The sequence below is a fragment of the Echinops telfairi genome, unplaced genomic scaffold, assembly GCF_000313985.2.
Source record: "Echinops telfairi isolate 266 unplaced genomic scaffold, ASM31398v2 ScPeMD7_7469;HRSCAF=8507_1, whole genome shotgun sequence".
NCBI lineage: Eukaryota > Metazoa > Chordata > Mammalia > Afrosoricida > Tenrecidae > Echinops > Echinops telfairi.
The window spans coordinates 6,064,469-6,082,644 of NW_022111373.1; the positions used below are offsets into that span (position 1 = coordinate 6,064,469).

General features: G+C 39.8%; 1 protein-coding gene across 1 annotated transcript in view; it reads left to right on the top strand.

Annotated features, from left to right (window-relative positions):
* The window catches only part of PPP2CA (protein phosphatase 2 catalytic subunit alpha), a 28,983-nt gene that overhangs the window by 7,838 nt on the left and 2,969 nt on the right, over positions 1 to 18,176 (top strand). The window contains exons 2-5 of the mRNA XM_004696615.2: positions 13,186 to 13,395; positions 15,419 to 15,592; positions 16,272 to 16,361; positions 16,875 to 17,036. Of these exons, the coding sequence (XP_004696672.1) occupies positions 13,186 to 13,395; positions 15,419 to 15,592; positions 16,272 to 16,361; positions 16,875 to 17,036 (636 nt within the window). The remainder of the gene's footprint in view (positions 1 to 13,185; positions 13,396 to 15,418; positions 15,593 to 16,271; positions 16,362 to 16,874; positions 17,037 to 18,176) is intronic.

An 18,176-nucleotide genomic window follows, 5' to 3' on the forward strand; every position in this document is an offset into this window, starting at 1 on the left:
ATAAATAATATAATAAATAATAAATGATAATTGTAACGTCCAAAATGTTTTACTGTATTTTCCCTTTTTCGTTTAATAAATTGAGTGTTGTCCTGGTGACACTGCTCTAATTGCTGTAAGTCGTGTGTCAGCATATGAAACATAAGTCTCTCTTCCTTTTTCATGTGTGGATATATTGCTATCAAACTTTGTCTGACAACTCCCTTTGCTGTGTCCGAAAGGTTTTGGTACGTTGTATTCTCATTCTCCTTGGTATCTAGAAACTTCCTAATGTGACTTCTGATCTGGATGAGCAACCCCTTCTTTTGAAATAGAGAATTATTAATCGCCCAATTTTTCCCTTGTTTTCTTAATCGTCCTTTTATTTCCAGCCTTATAGAATAGTGGCTGTAGAGAGAATACTCTAAGGTTTCTATGTGCTTGAATTTACACCGATTCAATTTGTATCCTAGTATGTGAACTGTCTTCTTTTATGTGCATTATGGGCTTTAAAAATATATGATTTTCTTTTGCATTTGAGTGTAGAACTCTGAAAATATCTATCAGGTCAAATCATCCAATTGTACTATTTAGATCTCTAGCCTCCTTGCTAAGCTACTTTCCCTGAGATCTATCTTTTTTGGATAGTGGTATATTAAAGTCACCTACTATAATTATTGAACCTATGATTTCTTTTTATTGTTTTGGAGTGTTTCCCAAATTTTGTGTGTCTCTCGTTGGGTATATATATATATATCTTCTATAATTTAACAGACTACCCAAGCAAGAAATGGACAAAGGGCCTGAACAGTTCACCAAAGAGCTATCAAATGGCATATGGAAACATGTTCAACATCATTAGTCATTACCCACCCACTTAGTTCATTGTCATATCAATTCTAACACAATGACCCTATAGAGCAGTGGTTCACAACCTGTGGGTTGCGACCCCTTTGGGTGGGGGTGGGGGCGTCAAAGTACCCTTTCACAGGGGTCGCCTAAGACCATCAGAAAACACATATTTCCCATGATCTTAGGAACCGAGACATTGCTCCTCTATCCGTTTCCAGGTGGGTCCACCCACATGCAGATATGCTGATCTGGTGAGAAAGAAGCTATGTCATCCTTGGCACTGATGTTGACTGTTTAAGCATACTATCGCAAAATGTAGCAATGTAGTTTATTTTTTACTTCAAGACAAAATTTCATTTGTCATTAGAAATAAATATTTCACAATATAAAATTACATGTTGCTTTTGTGATGAATCACTATGCTTTATGTTCAATTTGTAACAATTAAAATACATCCTGCATATCAGATATTTACATTACGATTCATAACAGCAAAATTACAGTGATGAAGTAGCAACAAAAATAATTTTAGGTTGGGGGTCGCCACAACATGAGGAACTGTATTAAAGGGTCATGGCATTAGGAAAGTTGAGAACCACTTCTATAGAGGCTTTCGGAAGTTATAAATCTGTATGGGAGCAAACAGCCTCATCCTCTCTACCAGGGTTGGCTCATGGATTTGAGCCATAGACCTTGTTAGCGGTCATTGCTTACCCATCAAACAGCACCACCAAGCCATTGTTCCATCAAGGCAGTTCCAACTTAGGGATCCTATGTACAGCAGACGGAAACACCGCCTGGTCCTGTACCATCTGCACAGATATTGTTTGGGCCCATCATTGCAGCTACCATGTCAGTTCAGTTCATCTTGTTGAGGCGTTTGCTCTTTCTACTGCCCCTTTCCATGCATGCTGTCCGTTTATAGGTTGATAACTTGTCCAAAGTACATGAGATGAAGTCTTGCCATTAGGGAGATATAAATCAAAACCACAGTGGGTTGTCAGCTCACTTATTAGAATAGCAATTGTTGGAGAGGGAGAGTAATCCACCAACAAAAAGAAACATCTGAAAACTGAACGGGCATCTGGTGAAATTGTAGAGAATTAGAACCTTACTCATTTAAAACGATGCAGCCGTTCTGAAACATAGTTTGACACGCCTGACAACATTCCAATACTACATTTAGACCCAGAAGAAGTTAAGACGGGAACCTGCACACCGGTCAGTGGTTATTACAGCACTTTAATTCTATTTTCTTAAAGGCCTTTTTACATTCCCTTTGTATACTAATGAACTATTATGTAGCTATTATGAGAAAGAGAATTCAGAGGCATGCTACAACATGAGTGAACCACGACAGCATGTAGAGCAACTGAAATAAGTCTGCTGCAGCAGAATCAATGCTGTATGATCTCTGACATGAAGCTACATAAATAGAATTTAAAGATTGTTATGGGTACCAGGATTGAGGGAGAAGGAGAAAGAGGTTTGTTTGGGTGGCCATTGAATTTTTGTTAATGGTGGTTGAATGTATTTGGATGAAGAGTTTTCATAGGGGTGGCACCACATGAAAAATGTGAGCCGTGCCATTGAGTTGTAAATGTAGTTGGGTTGACTTATGTGTATCTTTCTCCCATAAGAAAGAGGGAAATGAAATAGAGATTCCATCAACAAATCCTGCTGAGGTTAATTCTAGTTTAATCCCACCAGTGTTTGCTTCTTTATTTAGAGTTGTTACTTATCTCCTATTTATAATGATTTGTCCCACATGACCAAAAACTATTATATAGAAAATTTATTTCTTAAGGACAGATCATTTGTCATCATTTGACAGATGAACCTGAACACATTACCCTCAACATAGACCTGGGGATTCTTCAACATTTGACTTAAGACAATAACTGATTTTGTAGAAGAGAGAATATTTTTTCTTTTGAAGGAAAGCACTTTTATGTTATACCCTTAGGAACATTAACTAATACCAATGATGAATATCATTAACTGAAGGATTGAACTGATACTTAAAGTGTGCTATTTCTTCATATTCCTTAGTGCCAGAACGAGTACTGTCATGTGATTGTTTTTGAGACTAAGGAAAATGTTGCTTGAGATCCTGAAGTTATTTTTTTTAATTATCGTTTTATTGGGAGCTCGTAAAACTCTTATCACAATCCGTACATCCGCCCATTGTATGTCAAGCACATTTGTATATTTGTTTCCCTCATCATTCTCAACCTAAAGTTGTTTTTTTAAATGGTACTTGAGCATTTTCCTGGGAGAGTGGGGCAAGAAGATTGCTCTGCCAACCACAGAGCCTGCTTGCTTGACTCTCTTGCAGATGGCATTGCTGTTGAGTGGCATGATCTGATTTGGTTGAAGTTTCCATCTTGGAGGCTTTAAAGATAGGTGGTTGTTTCCAACTCATTCTTTGAAAAAGACATTTCCACTAAAAATGAATAAGGTTCTAAATATTAGTAATTAGTAAATGTTACTGGTTCTCAAGCGGTGAGGGACTAGTTAGCTGTTACCATGTATATTATGGTACCATTAATGACTTTTTTAGAGTTTTGAGAATACGTCTAAAATTCTAGATCCCAATTCAGTGATGATACGGATTTCTGAAGTATTTCAAGGTCATTATTGAACATTTTGAAACATCTTTAGTGTCATAATGTTTTAAATTGTATTTAGATTTGAAGTAACTGGAATAAAGACGCTTCAGCAGTGTTGTCACATGAGAAAGTACAAATTTTTCTTAATTCTACCTTACAAATCCAGCTAGACCAGAGGATGTACGCTGGTACAGCTAAGAACTGGAAACACAAGGAATCCAGGACAGATAAGCCCTTTGGGACCAATAATGAGAGAAGCGATAGTAGGAGGGCAAGGGGAAGGTGGAGTAGAAAGGGCGGACTGATCACAAGGATCTACATATAACCTCCTTCCTGGGGCATGGGCAACAGAAAAGTGGGTGAAGGGAGACATCGGACAGTATAAGATATGACAAAATAATAATAATTTATAAATTATCAAGGGTTCGTGAAGAAGGGGGAAAATGAGCTGATACCAAGGGCTCAAGTAGAAAGTAAATGTTTTGAGAATGACGATGGCAACGAATGTACAAATATGCTCGACACAATGGATTGTGGTAAGAGTTGAACGAGCCCCAAATACAATGATTTTTAAAAGGAAAAAAATAAAGTATAAATTTATAACCAAAATAAAGTACGCCAGGATTCTGGGAAAATGGGACTATAAACATACTATCATTCTGTACTGAAGAGAATAGCAGGGAAATACATACAGACAAGCAGAAAACTCCTATCTTACTATCCCTGCCTGCTCCCACCCCTCCACGGGTCACCAGATGCTGTGAATTGGGGAAGAGACCCTAGGAAAAAAGCCTATACAGAACCCCAATCTTTTCCAAAATTAACAAGACATACCACGCTAGGATCCATTTGGATTGTGCCAGCACCTCCCCCAAGTAGACCCTGAGCTGCTTGTGTCCAGTGAAGTGCTACCTACAGAAGGCCCCCTGCTGTGGAGTCAGCTCATAGCAGTCCACCAGCTTCTCTGCACACCCCCATAATCCAGGCCTTCGAAGCAATAGGACAGGCCTGCCAGGCGATGGCGTTGGTTCTGCATGCTCAGCTCTCAGGACTGCTAACTGAAGCTGCTGTGCACTAGGAAGCAGCATCTTGAGTGGAGGCTACACCCACAGCCAGCATACTCGAGGACTGGGGGTAACAAGACAGACCTCCTTGGGGTGCCAGTGCTTCCCCCACCCAGGCACTGTTGGCTGCAAGCCTTTGACCGATTGCTACAGGGGCCCCTGCAGTGGGTGTGCTTGCCAAGTGGAGGCTGTTCCCGTAGAAAACACGAACTGGCCTTCCCGTGTACACGGAGGCACATCATAGTTCGGCTCTCAAAAGTAGAGATTCCTGCTAGCAGAGAAGCAAACATACAAAGGATTCCCCAATAAGTTTAGGTGCCAATTAATACTAATTGGTATCGGAGAATCATTGGAGGACAGCAGGCAATGGAATGATGTATTTAAAGTGCTCAAAGGACAAAAATTGTACTCTCAACCAAGAATACTAGATACACAGGAAAACTACCCTTCAAGAATGAGGATGAAATGAAAACATTCCTAAACAGAAGCTGTAAACATTCATGTCCACCATACATACCATACAAAAAATACTAATGGGAGTTCTGAAGATGGGAGAGTACTGGCACTAGAAAGTAATTCAAAGCTATAAGAAAAAGAAACTCCCTGCCATTGAGCTAATTTCAACATAAAGCAACCCTATAGAAAAGAGCAGGACGTACCTTTGGTGTCTGAGACTAAACCGGTACAGGAGCAGACAGCCTCCTCTTGTGTCCTGTGGAGCAACTGGGTGTATAACCCACTACATCACCAGAGATTTTACTTGAACAGAGAGATTCCTAATAAAATGTCTGAGTTAGAAGTAAGATGTTCATGCTTGATAATTTTCAATGATTAGCCCATGATTTTTAATAACAAACATAGAAGGTGAGATAAAATTGTTACATGGAAAATGAAATATGAGTTAGTGGTAATAACAGTAAAAGTGGGAGGAGAGGAATTTTATATAAGGGGACTTCAAAAGAAAAATTTTTGATGGATTTCATTATATTTTAATTCCATTTTCCCAGGAGCCTTTTGAATCCCTCCTGTAAATACAGAAATTTTTGTATGTTAATTAAAGTTAAAGTTGGTACCAGTTTACTCTACAATGTTAGAAATTTATGTGCTGGGTTAGATGTAGTATTTATGGTAACTACCAAGAAAAATAAAGTCCCTACCCACAAGGAAAGAAAAAGCTACAAAAGGAAAAGAGGAAACAAGCGCCTTCGACATACATGTTAGGCTGAGTGGACTAGAGAAAAATCCAGAGCGTTATGAAGAAGTAATTCTGTATCAAGAACACATCTCTGCCCAGTCCAAGTCAAGTCCCAAAGTCCAATACTAATCCTTCAGTCCCTGTTCAGACTTTCATGGCCACATGCAATGATAGAGCATGCAGGAATATCACAGGCCTGTGGATCCAATGGCGGTGGAACCATCACTGGACTCTGCAGAGAGAAAAGGGAGTGTCCTAGGGACCCACAAGGAGCCGCCGCCCGCCCGGCTGTGACCTGATTGGCAGATTGAATTCCACCCCTACACTTTTATAAATCTGAATCCTAACCATTAGACCACCAGGGAGCGTCGCTTTTATAAATCTTTAGGTTGACATGAAATTATGTTAACCACTACAGTCTAGAAGGTTGAACTTAAGAAATGTCTATGCACTAAACATGAGGACAAATATTAAAGCAGAACTGATAGATTGAAGGGACGGTAACGTCCCTCAGTCCTAGTTGGAGCTTTCAGTACACTCTTTTAAATATTGGACAGGCAGAACGTGTAGGAAGATCAGGAAGGAAACTGCATAGTGATACTATAAATCACCTAGATTTGACAGAACATTCCGCCCAAAAGAAGTAGTGTACACTCTGCTCCACATGGGAATGAACCGCATGGCAATAAGTGCTTATGTAAAAAAGAATTGACAACTCCAGTGACTGGAAAGAGGAGCAAATTAAGCCTAAACTGACCAGAAGAAAGGAAATAGCAAAGGTCAAAGAAGAAATGAATCCGTGAAACCTAAAGTTGGTTCTTTGAAAAGATCGGTAAAATTGACAAATCTTTCGTTAAGCTGACAAAAGAGCAAAGATGCAAGTAACCAAAATAACACTGCAGCAAACCCAATAGAAATACACGGAATTAAGACAGAAACTGGATAGCCTAGATAAAAATACACAAATTTGTAGAAGCACGCAACTTAGCCCAGACAAACTCAGAAGGGCATATATATAGATAGCCTCAAAAGATGCATAACAAATGAGAGATCCAAGTAGTGATCAAGAACTTCCCAATAACAGCAATAAAAGTCCTAGTCCAGATGGCTTCTCTAGGGAATTCTACCCAACAGCCAGGAACACAGATCTAGTTCAATGTTAGAATACCAGTGGATATTTATAGAGGTATAAATACAGGCACATACATATGTAAATATACTTATATGTAACGATAGGGACATAGATCTATGTACACGTATTTATATGTTATGTATTAAGGTAGCAGACGAACATTGGGCCTCTATTCAAGTACCCCCTCAATGCAAGAACTTTGTTCTAATAACCTGGCATTCTGTGATGCTCACCTTCTCTATCACCGAAGACAAAATGGGTGCATAAAAATATGTGAAGAAAGCTAATGGTGCCTGGTTATGGGGTCTTAAAGGCTTGAAGTTAAGCAAGCAGCCATCTAGCAGAGAAGCAACAAAGCCCACTTGGAAATCATCCTGTGTGATCATGAGGTGACAACAGGATCAGGTATCAGGCATCAGAAAACCCATAACAAACAATCGTAGCGATGCAAATGAGGGGGTCAGAGTAGAGATGCAAAGCCCAATTGTAGACAGTTGGATATCCCCTCACAGAAGGGTCACAAGGAAGGGACAAGCCAGCCAGGGTACAGTATAGCACCAACACAAAACATTCAACATATAACATTCCTCCAGTTCTATAATGCTCCTCCCCCACCACCACTGTCACCCCGTTCTACCTTACAAATCCAGCTACACCAGAGAATATACACTGGTACGGACAAGACACGGAATTCAGGACAGAAAAACCCCTCAGGAACATAATGAGAGTAAATATACCATGAGGGTGGGGAAAGAAAGGGGGAACTGATTACAATGATCATGTATAACCCCTCCCCCTTCCAGGGTGATGAACAACAGAAATGTGGGTCAAGGAAGACAGTGGATGATGTAAGATTTGAATATAATAGTTTATCAAGTGTTAATGTGGGGGTAGGAGAGGGAGGAATAAAAAGAGCTTATACCAAGGGCTCAAGTAGAAAATGTTTTGGAAAGGATAATGGCAACATATGTACAAATGTGCTTGACACAGTGGATGTATGGATTGTTGTAAGAGCCCCCAATAAAATGATTGGTATTTTTTTATCGTGGTATGCATGTGTACCAGTGAACTCTGGAGGCATAGGAATAGGAGATACAGGGATGAGGCAAGGAAAAAAGTTTTCCCCTCAACTGAGTGAAAGATTGTAAACTATGTAATAAACACATAGGCCCTGGCCATGCGTGGTTGCTCTGAAGTCCAAGCGGTGAGAAATGGAAATGGTACTTATTTGTATCTGTGGTCACGAAGTGCTTGCTCACTGTTTTACCTGAATACAATTTTTGCCACTTGAGTACGTATTGCCTTCTGTCAAAAACCACACCTTCCTAGTAACACAAATAAAACAATATATTTTTATAAGCCTTATATTGCTGCTCAGAAGTTCAAAGAAACAAAAATGTTCCACAAAATCTCACCTTCAGGATGCACCACAACGGTGCTGGGCTTCATTTGGTTTTGTACAGCCTCGATTTCCTGCCTCGCACCAGCACATAAGTGGTGCAAAAGCAAACCAGTAAGCCCCAGAGATGAAAATGTAACTGGTGCTTATATGTGGAAAGGATTGTCTGTGTTATTGGTAATTTTGTGTGGCCATGGTGATTAGAAGGTTCCCTGGTGGCATAACAGTTAAACGATAAGGTCAGTGGCACATCGCTCTGCAGGAGAAAAGGCAGGCTGGGTAAGGCAGTTCCACTGCTCTGAGGTAGAGCCGACTCCATGGCGCAGTGACAAGGTGACTAGGATGGCCTGCGTCCAAGAACGGCAGAACAAGCCTTGCAGTCATGCCGTGTACGGCTGATTGTTTTATAGTGAGTTGAAAAAGAAAGCTGTGAGATACCGTAATCCAAACTCTGGGTGTTGAGAGGACCTTGACAATAAGCACGTGTTAACTTTTCTGACGGCTGCTTTCCTTCAAGTAGATCGTCATTAGAGGCTGGGATGATGTAGAAGTATAGCTTCCCACATTTATCATAGTTTTCTTTTCCCCCCAATAGTTTTATTGGTATAAAATTCACATATCAAACAATTCCATAGTTCAGTCATATCAAGAAAAGTTGTACTGTCACCACCACAATCAATTTTAGAACATTTTCTTCATTCTTATACTCATCATTATTAGCACCCTAACCATAAGCTTATCAAATGAAACCGTGTTTTCAGTTGTGTAACCGTGATTCAGAAAGATTGACATTTGTGGGGTACAAAAAGGCTTTCCATAGTTTGACTCCCCCCTCTGTCAGACCTAGGACAATGCTTGCAACACATAGTAAATGATTGTAGCACACTTGGAAGCAAGCTGGTTAGAAGTTAACTACCTGAAGGCATCAGCCATCCAGAGCAATCAGACTACTGTCTGGTCCACAGTAGGTGGGGCTCACACCTTACTGATATGGCTAGTGATTGTTTACCTGGAGAGCCCAAAGAATAAGTCCAGCCAGCTCAAGGACTAGCAAGGTTAGGCTGCCATCTTGAATCTAGGATCCGCCAATTTTGTCATATATGTACCCCTAATCCCTCCTCTTGCTCTTACGTGTACTCCCCTAGTTTGCCCCCCCCCCCCAATTGCTGTATTGCCTATGGTACAACCCCTTCCTATGACGTGTGTGGTTACCTAAGTATGTATATCCCTTGGTTAGAAATACCGTATATACTTGAGTGTAAGCCGACCCGAATGTCAGCCGAGGCACCTAATTTTACCACAAAAACTGTGTAAAATATGTGCTGAAAAACTCAGCTTATACACGAGTATATACGGTATACTTTTTCCTCTCGTCTCCCACTTCCATGTGGACCACCAAGAGGTACTGAGGTGAGCATGCTACCATGAATTGTGTCTGACTCCTTTTTTTTTTTAACTTTCTCTCTTACCTTCTATGACTTTACTGTGATCTTTATATGATATAACCATACAATTGCTCCTATGGGACCCCATGGATATTAGAGGCTGGTCTACTCTAAAAGGCATTAAATTCATTAATTTCATGATAACTGAATTTCAGTAAATTTCTGATAAACAATAAAATTGATTAGGGTGAACATTTTTAGAGACCATTATTCCTAAAACCATTAATTGTGTTAACTGAGAAATTTGGTGGCCTGGGGAAAATGTTTCCCAAAACCAAGCTCAATGCCATCCAGGCAATTCTGACTCAGCCACTGAACAGTACAGGGTAGAACTGCACCAGTAAATTTCTGATTCTTTTAAATTATTTACAGGAGTGTGGGCATCTGTGCATTTGCATGTGTGCATACTTTAGCTGACAAGGGACTTCCATTCTGGGATCAAGATAAATAAGTGAAAGGGTATCTGTTAGGGAACAAATTTTCTATGCTAAACTTGAAACTGTGAAACTGGGTAGGAAAGAAAGCAAAAACTTTGGTTACCCTGCCCAGATTTAAAAGTTTTCAATTTAATAACCTTTTTTCATTGTATAGGATGATTTGGGAACATCAACATTAAAAAATAAAACCACAGGGTCTACTAATAGTTCTATGTCATAGTGTTCTCTCAGGAAACAGGCATACATGTGTGCACACATGTACAATGAGTCAAATACTAGGTTATGTGTGTTGATAGCAGTGTTTTTAAACCACATCCCCTCCCCGTAAAACGGGTAAGAGAATTTTTCATCAGTGAGAGAATCCTCAGACGCTGTGAATGTATTTATGTATGATTGTTAAAGAGAGAAACTGGCTGCCAAGCCATGTTTCTGTAAGTGCAGTGTATGTGTAAAGCTTGTCAGCGAGGTCTGAAGGAACGCACAGTGGGGAGTGCTTAAGGGGACATTTATGTATGTTTGGACTAAATGTTGCATAAGAACATATCACTATAAAATGTGTAAGTTTTACAATAGAATGTTTGAGTTGCCTATATTTAAAGGACCAAGTAGTACTTATTTAGACATAATTTTCTTTTCATGATTTTAATAGAAAACTTTCGAACTTGGTACCAATTGCCAGGTTGTACTTCTGCTTCTGTCCTGGAAGACCCCCTTGCCTTTGCCTGAAGATGAGCTGTCAAACATCTCAGTTTAGATTCTTGCATCATTCAGAAAATAGGAGGAGACTTCATCAACTTCCTGGAGAAATCCTATTATCTTTGAATTCTACTTTTCCACATAAAACTTGAAGTTCTTTGTATGTTAATGCCTTCTGGATCCCAGATAGTGTTCTAGCTAGAGCTGCTGTGTGGGGAAACGGAATCTGATTTTTTTTTTTTATGTTATTCTTTTAAAAACTTAACTTTGACTTGAAGATTATGATCAGTATCAAGGAATTATAGGTGTAGAAACTTATTTTCCCCTGCTCTCCTCTTCCTAAAAATCCCCGTTTGTTTCCACGGGGACCCTCAATGAAGCAGAATAAACCACATGCCAAGTTTTCACTAACCTCTGTATTTCAGTCTCTTAGCTTGGTGTAGATTTTTGCTGTGTGTAATCTCAACAACCACAAAACATTTTTTTTTTTTCAACTGTGATACTGTGATTTTGCTGCATGAGAAATATGTTGGAACAGGGAATTTAGAGTGGAGGCTGGTGCAGTAATCCTGGTAAGGTGATAGACTGGGGTAGTAGCTACAAGGTCGAAGGATAGATAAATTTGAGGTATGATTTGGAAGTAAAACTTAGAGTTGGTCATTGAATACTACTAAGTGACCTTTAAGGTTTGCTCCATCTCAGGACACCCACCTACCTCCATGACCATGCCTCTGAAATCCCAAGTTCACTCGTTACACGTTCTGTCAGTGAAATGTGTTTTAATGCTACTTAGATTAGACTTGTGCTTTAGTTTCCAGTGCTTGGGTGCTGTCCGTCAGTCTCTGTCCTCTCCTCCCTCTACACCCTGACCTGGTTGACTCGTGGCCTGCCTGCACAGCATGCACTGCTAACTGCGGGCCCTTTCTGTAGCAATGATCATGTTCTTGTCTTTCCTGCTAGATTGTGCTTGATTGGCTGGATTTATTTCTTGTGATGCCTTCTTTAAAGTGGCCTTCCCCCGTTACTTTTTTTACCCCCACTGGTTGCAACACAAGTGAGAAATGCTCAGGATACAGTTGTTCATCAGTATATGTTAGAGTTCTTTCAGGGTTTCTACTGTATGCCCACAGTTGGCCCACGGCCTGGTTTCAGCTGCTCATACTGAGCTTCTCCATCATCTTTTCCCACAAACATAGTCAATTTGATTTCTGTGTATTCATTCCATGTGAAGAAGTCCACCAGTATAGTGTATAGTTGCCTTTGGGGTTGTTGAAAAGGGTTTTTTACGATTTACAAGTTGTTGGTCTTGCGAAATTCTGTCATGAATCTCCAGCTTTGTCTGTCACCAATATATCCAACTACTATTCCATCCCCTTTGTTTTGCATTCTGATCACCAAATGGCAAGTTCAGATTGAAGACACTGGTAGAATTCTTCAGTTTCTCTATCACTAGCTTTAGAGGTTGGTCTCATTATGCATCCACTACTCCTTTGCAGCTGGGAGACCCAAAAGAAAACAATAAACTGTTGTTTTCTATCGCAGTATGGTGGTAAGGATAAATACATAATAGTATAAAGGCAAATTTTCAAATAAAGCGTAAGAAGGAAAAGACCCCCACAGCATTCAAAAAGACAGGGAAGAAATTTTGTCGTGGAACCAGTAAGAGATACTTGCACCCAGACAAATTCAGGTTGAGTGTATAGGAGGGTGGCCAACTGGCGCAGAGTTTAATCCAGCAAAATCAAGATTACAGTGACTGCCTGATAGTGAGACTGTTCCAAGACTCTTGCCTGGGGCTAGAGCGGACCTGCTGGTGAGTGGCTCAGTCTGACCAGATACTCCCACTGTCCCCCAGAGCCCTCCACAAATCGGTGTTCAGTTTTAGCTCTGATGCTTTTCTCCTCACCATATTTGAATTTTGTAATTTTCATCTTTGGATCACATGCTGGTGTCATGTAATGTTTTAAAGCAGCATAAAACGTTTATTGAGAAGTTACAGCTATAAAGCAACATTTTTATATTGTGTTAAGAATATAAAGAAGTACAACATTTTATTGTCTGTCAACAAAATTTTTAAAAGTGAGGCCATTCCACTGAACTTTTCCTTGGCGTCTGGGATCCTGAACTGGCAGTATTAAATTTAGAACTGTAAAGCTAAGAAGTAGATCCCTGGCATTCTCCATTTTTCATTGGTCTTGTACAACTGCTAATGTAAGTGCCAGGTGAGAGAACCACGAGAGAAGAACCCAGCTATAGCTTGTCCACTTGGGTCTTATGTTGAGCCTACTCTTTAGGATAGATAAAAACATTAGTAAATTTACCTGTGTTAATATTTCATGCCAGATATAATGGTTTGCTTTCTCCCCATCTGTAGGCTAAAGAAATCCTGACAAAAGAATCCAACGTGCAAGAAGTTCGATGTCCAGTCACTGTCTGTGGAGATGTACATGGCCAATTTCACGATCTCATGGAACTGTTTAGAATTGGAGGCAAATCACCAGATACAAATTACTTGTTTATGGGAGATTACGTTGACAGAGGCTATTATTCGGTTGAAACAGTTACACTGCTTGTAGCTCTTAAGGTAATCTCAACTTTATCTTGGGACATTCTGAACTTGGTAAAATGATCCCTCGCCTTCCGTTTCCCAGGGATTGCTGCTTTTCTCCATCTGAAGGTTAGCTTTGAGAACAACACTGGGCATTTAGGAATGTCATTATTCAGGTTTGCACTTATGAGTCATGAGTCTTGTTTTCATTCTGAGTAAGGGGATGGTACAGAATGAAAACAAAAGGATTATTCTCTAAGGAAGAGAATGCCTGTCAGATTTTTTCGAAAAAAATCTTAGCTCATCAGATAGAAACTTTGGTTCAGTAAATTGGGATGTGGCATGGTAATCTAATTACATTCTAGATACTTTTGAAGTATTTTGCCGGATTTTTACCCTGACCCAGTAATATTATACTTAAATGTTTACTGAGGATGAAATTGTAATGGGAAAAGAAACTTTACTTATGAAGAGTGCAGCATTTTTATTATCACAAAAGACAAAAATTGATTTAAGTATCTAGTAGGTGGGTATCTAACTCACAGTTTATCTCAAAGGAGTATTTTGCAGCTATTTAACATGACAGTATTTCAGAACAGTAGAAATGAGTAAGAACAAGTTGAAAGTTGATAGTGAATACCACTGTGATGTGTGCAGAGGAAAATTTTCTAGCCAGCAAAGCTCTTTATTAAACAGTGCAGAATGGTGAATTGACTGTCACAAATTCAATTTTAGAGAAGCAGCAAGGAGTAGTTTTGGCAGGAGATAAACTTTAGGTAATTAATATAATGAAGGCGTTCATAGACCTACTAATCGGAATCATGTAAAATGTTACAAAACATGTTATGTATCTGTTGTAAAAGCAGGGAGTGGATTTGATGATGGATGTGTCGACCATGAGAGTAAGCAAACCTGTGCTTAAAGCTCAGGATGAATCCCATTGCCCAAAGAGGGATGAATGTATGCTATTTGTAAGAATTCATGCATGGGGGAAAGGATTGCCCTATAATAAGTGCTGCTGACTCATTGGGGGTCCATATACAAAAAGTGAACTTAGCATTTTACCTCATACCGCAAACGAGCTGGTAAAAATGCGAAAATTACAGCTATAAAACTTGTAGGAAGACAGAAGGGAAAATCTTGTGGCTTGGGTTTCTTACCAGTTTATTAAAGTTGATACTAAAGTTTCTATTTCATAAGACTAGGATTTTATCAGAATTCAACAGTTTCCATTAAGATAAAGAAAAGTCATAAACCAGTAGAAAACATTTACAAATCATGTTTGTGATTAAATACTTATATCCAGATTGTGTGTGTGTATATTTTAAAACACAACTTAATTATAAAGTTCAGTTTGAAAATGGGCAAATTCCCTGCAGAGCCTCCCCAAAAAAAGAAAAAAAATGGACACACTATTTTAATTATCTTTTAAACATGTCACTGAAGGAAATGTAAATGGTCAAAAGGTTCTTCTACACCATCAGTTACCAGGGACATTAAGCTGCAATGAAATACTATTTCATACCTTTGAAAATGGCTTTAAATCAGCAAGATTTATTATATCAAATGTTGATGGAGAAATTGGAAACTATATGTTGCAGATAAGAATATTTATGAAGTGGTACAAGCACTTTGATAAACAGCTTAGCAGTTTCTCAATAAGGAGAACACATATTTACCACGTGACCAGGAATCATACCCCAAGAGTACAAAATCATGTCCCTATAAAAACTTACAAGCGAGGCTCATAGCAACATTATTCATAATAGCAAAAAGAACCCCCCAAAATTCAAATGGTCATCAGCTGGTCATGGGATACATAAAATGGCAAACCCATACATGTAGCAATTAAACAATAAAACCACTAATCTTAGGTACTATAACACATGGCCATCAAAAAGCTAAAGCAAAGAAGCCAGGCACAAGTTTATGTCCCCTTCAGTACGCCAGCTGTGAGTCGACGTTTAGTTGAGAGGAGGCTGGCAGAGACCGGATTACTGTGTGGGAGAGGGAGGGGGGTGAGTTTCAAGCTGTCCTTTGATTTTTGTTGTTGTTTTAGGTTCGTTACCGTGAACGTATCACCATTCTTCGAGGGAATCACGAGAGCAGACAGATCACACAAGTATATGGTTTCTATGATGAATGTTTAAGGAAATATGGAAATGCAAATGTATGGAAATATTTTACAGATCTTTTTGACTATCTTCCTCTCACTGCCTTGGTGGATGGGCAGGTATGTGATTCTTTGAAAACTCAAGTTATTACTTCTTGATGTTTGAGTGCCAGTCACTTTTTTCCCTGTTTTCACATCCCTTTGGACTATTTTGTGCGTGTTGGGGTGGAGGGGAGTGACAGTAGATACTGATAGCACACATTTCAACCCGCATTTTTTTTTTAATACCTTCTTTGTAGCAGGTAAGAAACTATAGGTTCCGATCATTCTGGGAAATTTTAGTAAATGTAGTTGTTACTGGTCCTGTTAGGAGTCATGCAGAGGAAATTTTGTGAGAATGATGTCTTACTCTTTAATTAGGGGTTTAGGGGAAAGGGAGTTTAGAGAGGGGAACTTAGTTCAGGGAAGTGAGTTCCTTTAGCAGCCGATTGAGGTAGAATGTAACAGTTTATGAGAAGAGAAGGCATGTACTCTTTTGAGAGAGGGCTGGCTTGTAGAGCGACCCTGCAAAGACAAGCCAGGTTATAGGCCATAGAAACATTGGAGGGCCACACAGGGACTACTGTGGCTCCACTCACTGTCCTCGAGTTGATCCCATTCTGTGATGCCAAAGGCCAGGCGAGAACTGTCTTTGGGTTTCTCGGAGTCTCCTCTCTCTCCTATAGAGCTGTTGGGGGGTCCACTGCTGACCTTGTGGAGAGCAGCTCAATGAGCTGAACATTTAAAACCTTCTTTTCAGATCTTCTGTCTACATGGTGGCCTCTCACCGTCCATAGATACACTGGATCACATCAGAGCGCTTGACCGCCTACAAGAAGTTCCTCATGAGGTAATGAATGACTTATTTGCTAATAAAATCTTTTCAGAAAACTTTCCTTGGGAGAGGAAATGCAACGGCAAGTTAGTTCATTGTATGTGTTAACTCCTGTAATTCTGGCATCGCCCATGAAGTTAGTTAGTTAGTGCAGTAAACTTATCAGCCCCATGTTTTCAGAAGATTGCAAAACTAAGGGTGGTCTTCAGAGCCTTGGCTCTAAGCACTAAATAACACTGCTTGGCATTGAGATTTATATCCTATAGTCAGATTAAGTTGTTTGGCCCTGTTGCTGTTGGGGCTTGTTGCTGTAGACTGCCTCGTGGGAACACCTGAAAGTTGCACTTTGACTTGTGCTAGTGTCAGGACATGGGTATTTTATTTTAATGGTAACTTTTGTTGTTCCATTCACCAGACACCATTCGGATGGTGCAGTATAATAGTGCAGCTTCCAATGAGTTACTCAAATGCTAGCTTGGCCCTTTTCACGTATTTATGAGGCCAGTTATCCTTGGATTTGTGTTTCAGGGCCCAATGTGTGACTTGCTGTGGTCAGATCCAGATGACCGAGGTGGTTGGGGGATATCTCCTCGAGGAGCGGGCTACACCTTTGGACAAGATATTTCTGAGACATTCAATCATGCCAATGGCCTTACGTTGGTGTCGAGAGCTCACCAACTGGTAATGGAGGTATGTTCTGATCTTTGATATGTGATTTGCTCTTTAGTAAATTTAAGGAAGGAGTTTAGAATTGATGGTATGATTGAGAACACTCATGCATGCCTTCTGATGAATTTGTCTTCAAAACCTGAGTCCTTGCAGTAGATGGAAATAACTGAAATAACATTGTTAATGTGTTTTCAGAAAATTCTTGTGTGTGTGCGCGTGCATTTCCAATTTTATTTTCTTTTTAAGCATTTCATTGGGGGCTCGTACAACTCATCTCAATCCATACATAAATCCATTGTGTCAAGCACTTTTGTACATTTGTTTCCCTCATTATTCTCAAAACACTTGCTTTCTACTTGAGCCCTTGATATCAGCTCTCCCTCTCCTATGAATCCTTGATAATTTATAAATTATTACTATTTTTTCATGTCTTACACTGTCCAACGTCTCCCATCACCCCCTTCTCCGCTGTCCGTCCCCCAGCGAGGAGGTTATATGTAGATCCTTGTAATCTGTTCCCCCTTTCTCCCTCCTCTTCTCTCCACCTTCCTGGTATCGCCACTCACTACTACTGGTCCTGAGGGGGAGAATTCTTAAATGCTTTAGAAGTACTTGCAACTCAAGGGCAAGAAAGGAAGCGGTGGGGAAAGGATGTAACATTTTTGTCATCCTGATTCTATTTAACTACATGTCTGGGGAGTAGAGTGGAGATTGGGAAGAAATAACCATAATATTTACAGAGTTCCTCTGGGTGCTAGGATTGTAGGTGATTTGAAAGAGCATCGGCAACAGAGGAAACCGTCTTTATTTCTTAACATCGTACATAACTGATTAGCATATTTTGAAAATATGGTTTATTTAAATTAATGCTAATAGTAATGTGGTGTATCAGTAAAGTGTGACTTGCTGAAAGAAATTTGTGAACAGTACTTACAAAGTAGATGTTGTGTTCAGGTGGACTTGAGGTGGGCTGGGGTGCCGGAAGACCCTAGAGGCATCTTTCCTTTGTGCCTGGGCTGACACCAACTTAAGAGCCAGGGCGTGACTGATTAGAGAATAAGATTTGGTCTCTGCATTGGGCCTCCACTCAAGTACTCCCTCAACACAAGAATACTTTCTTCTAGTAAATTGGCATTCTATGATGCTCACCTTCCCGACACA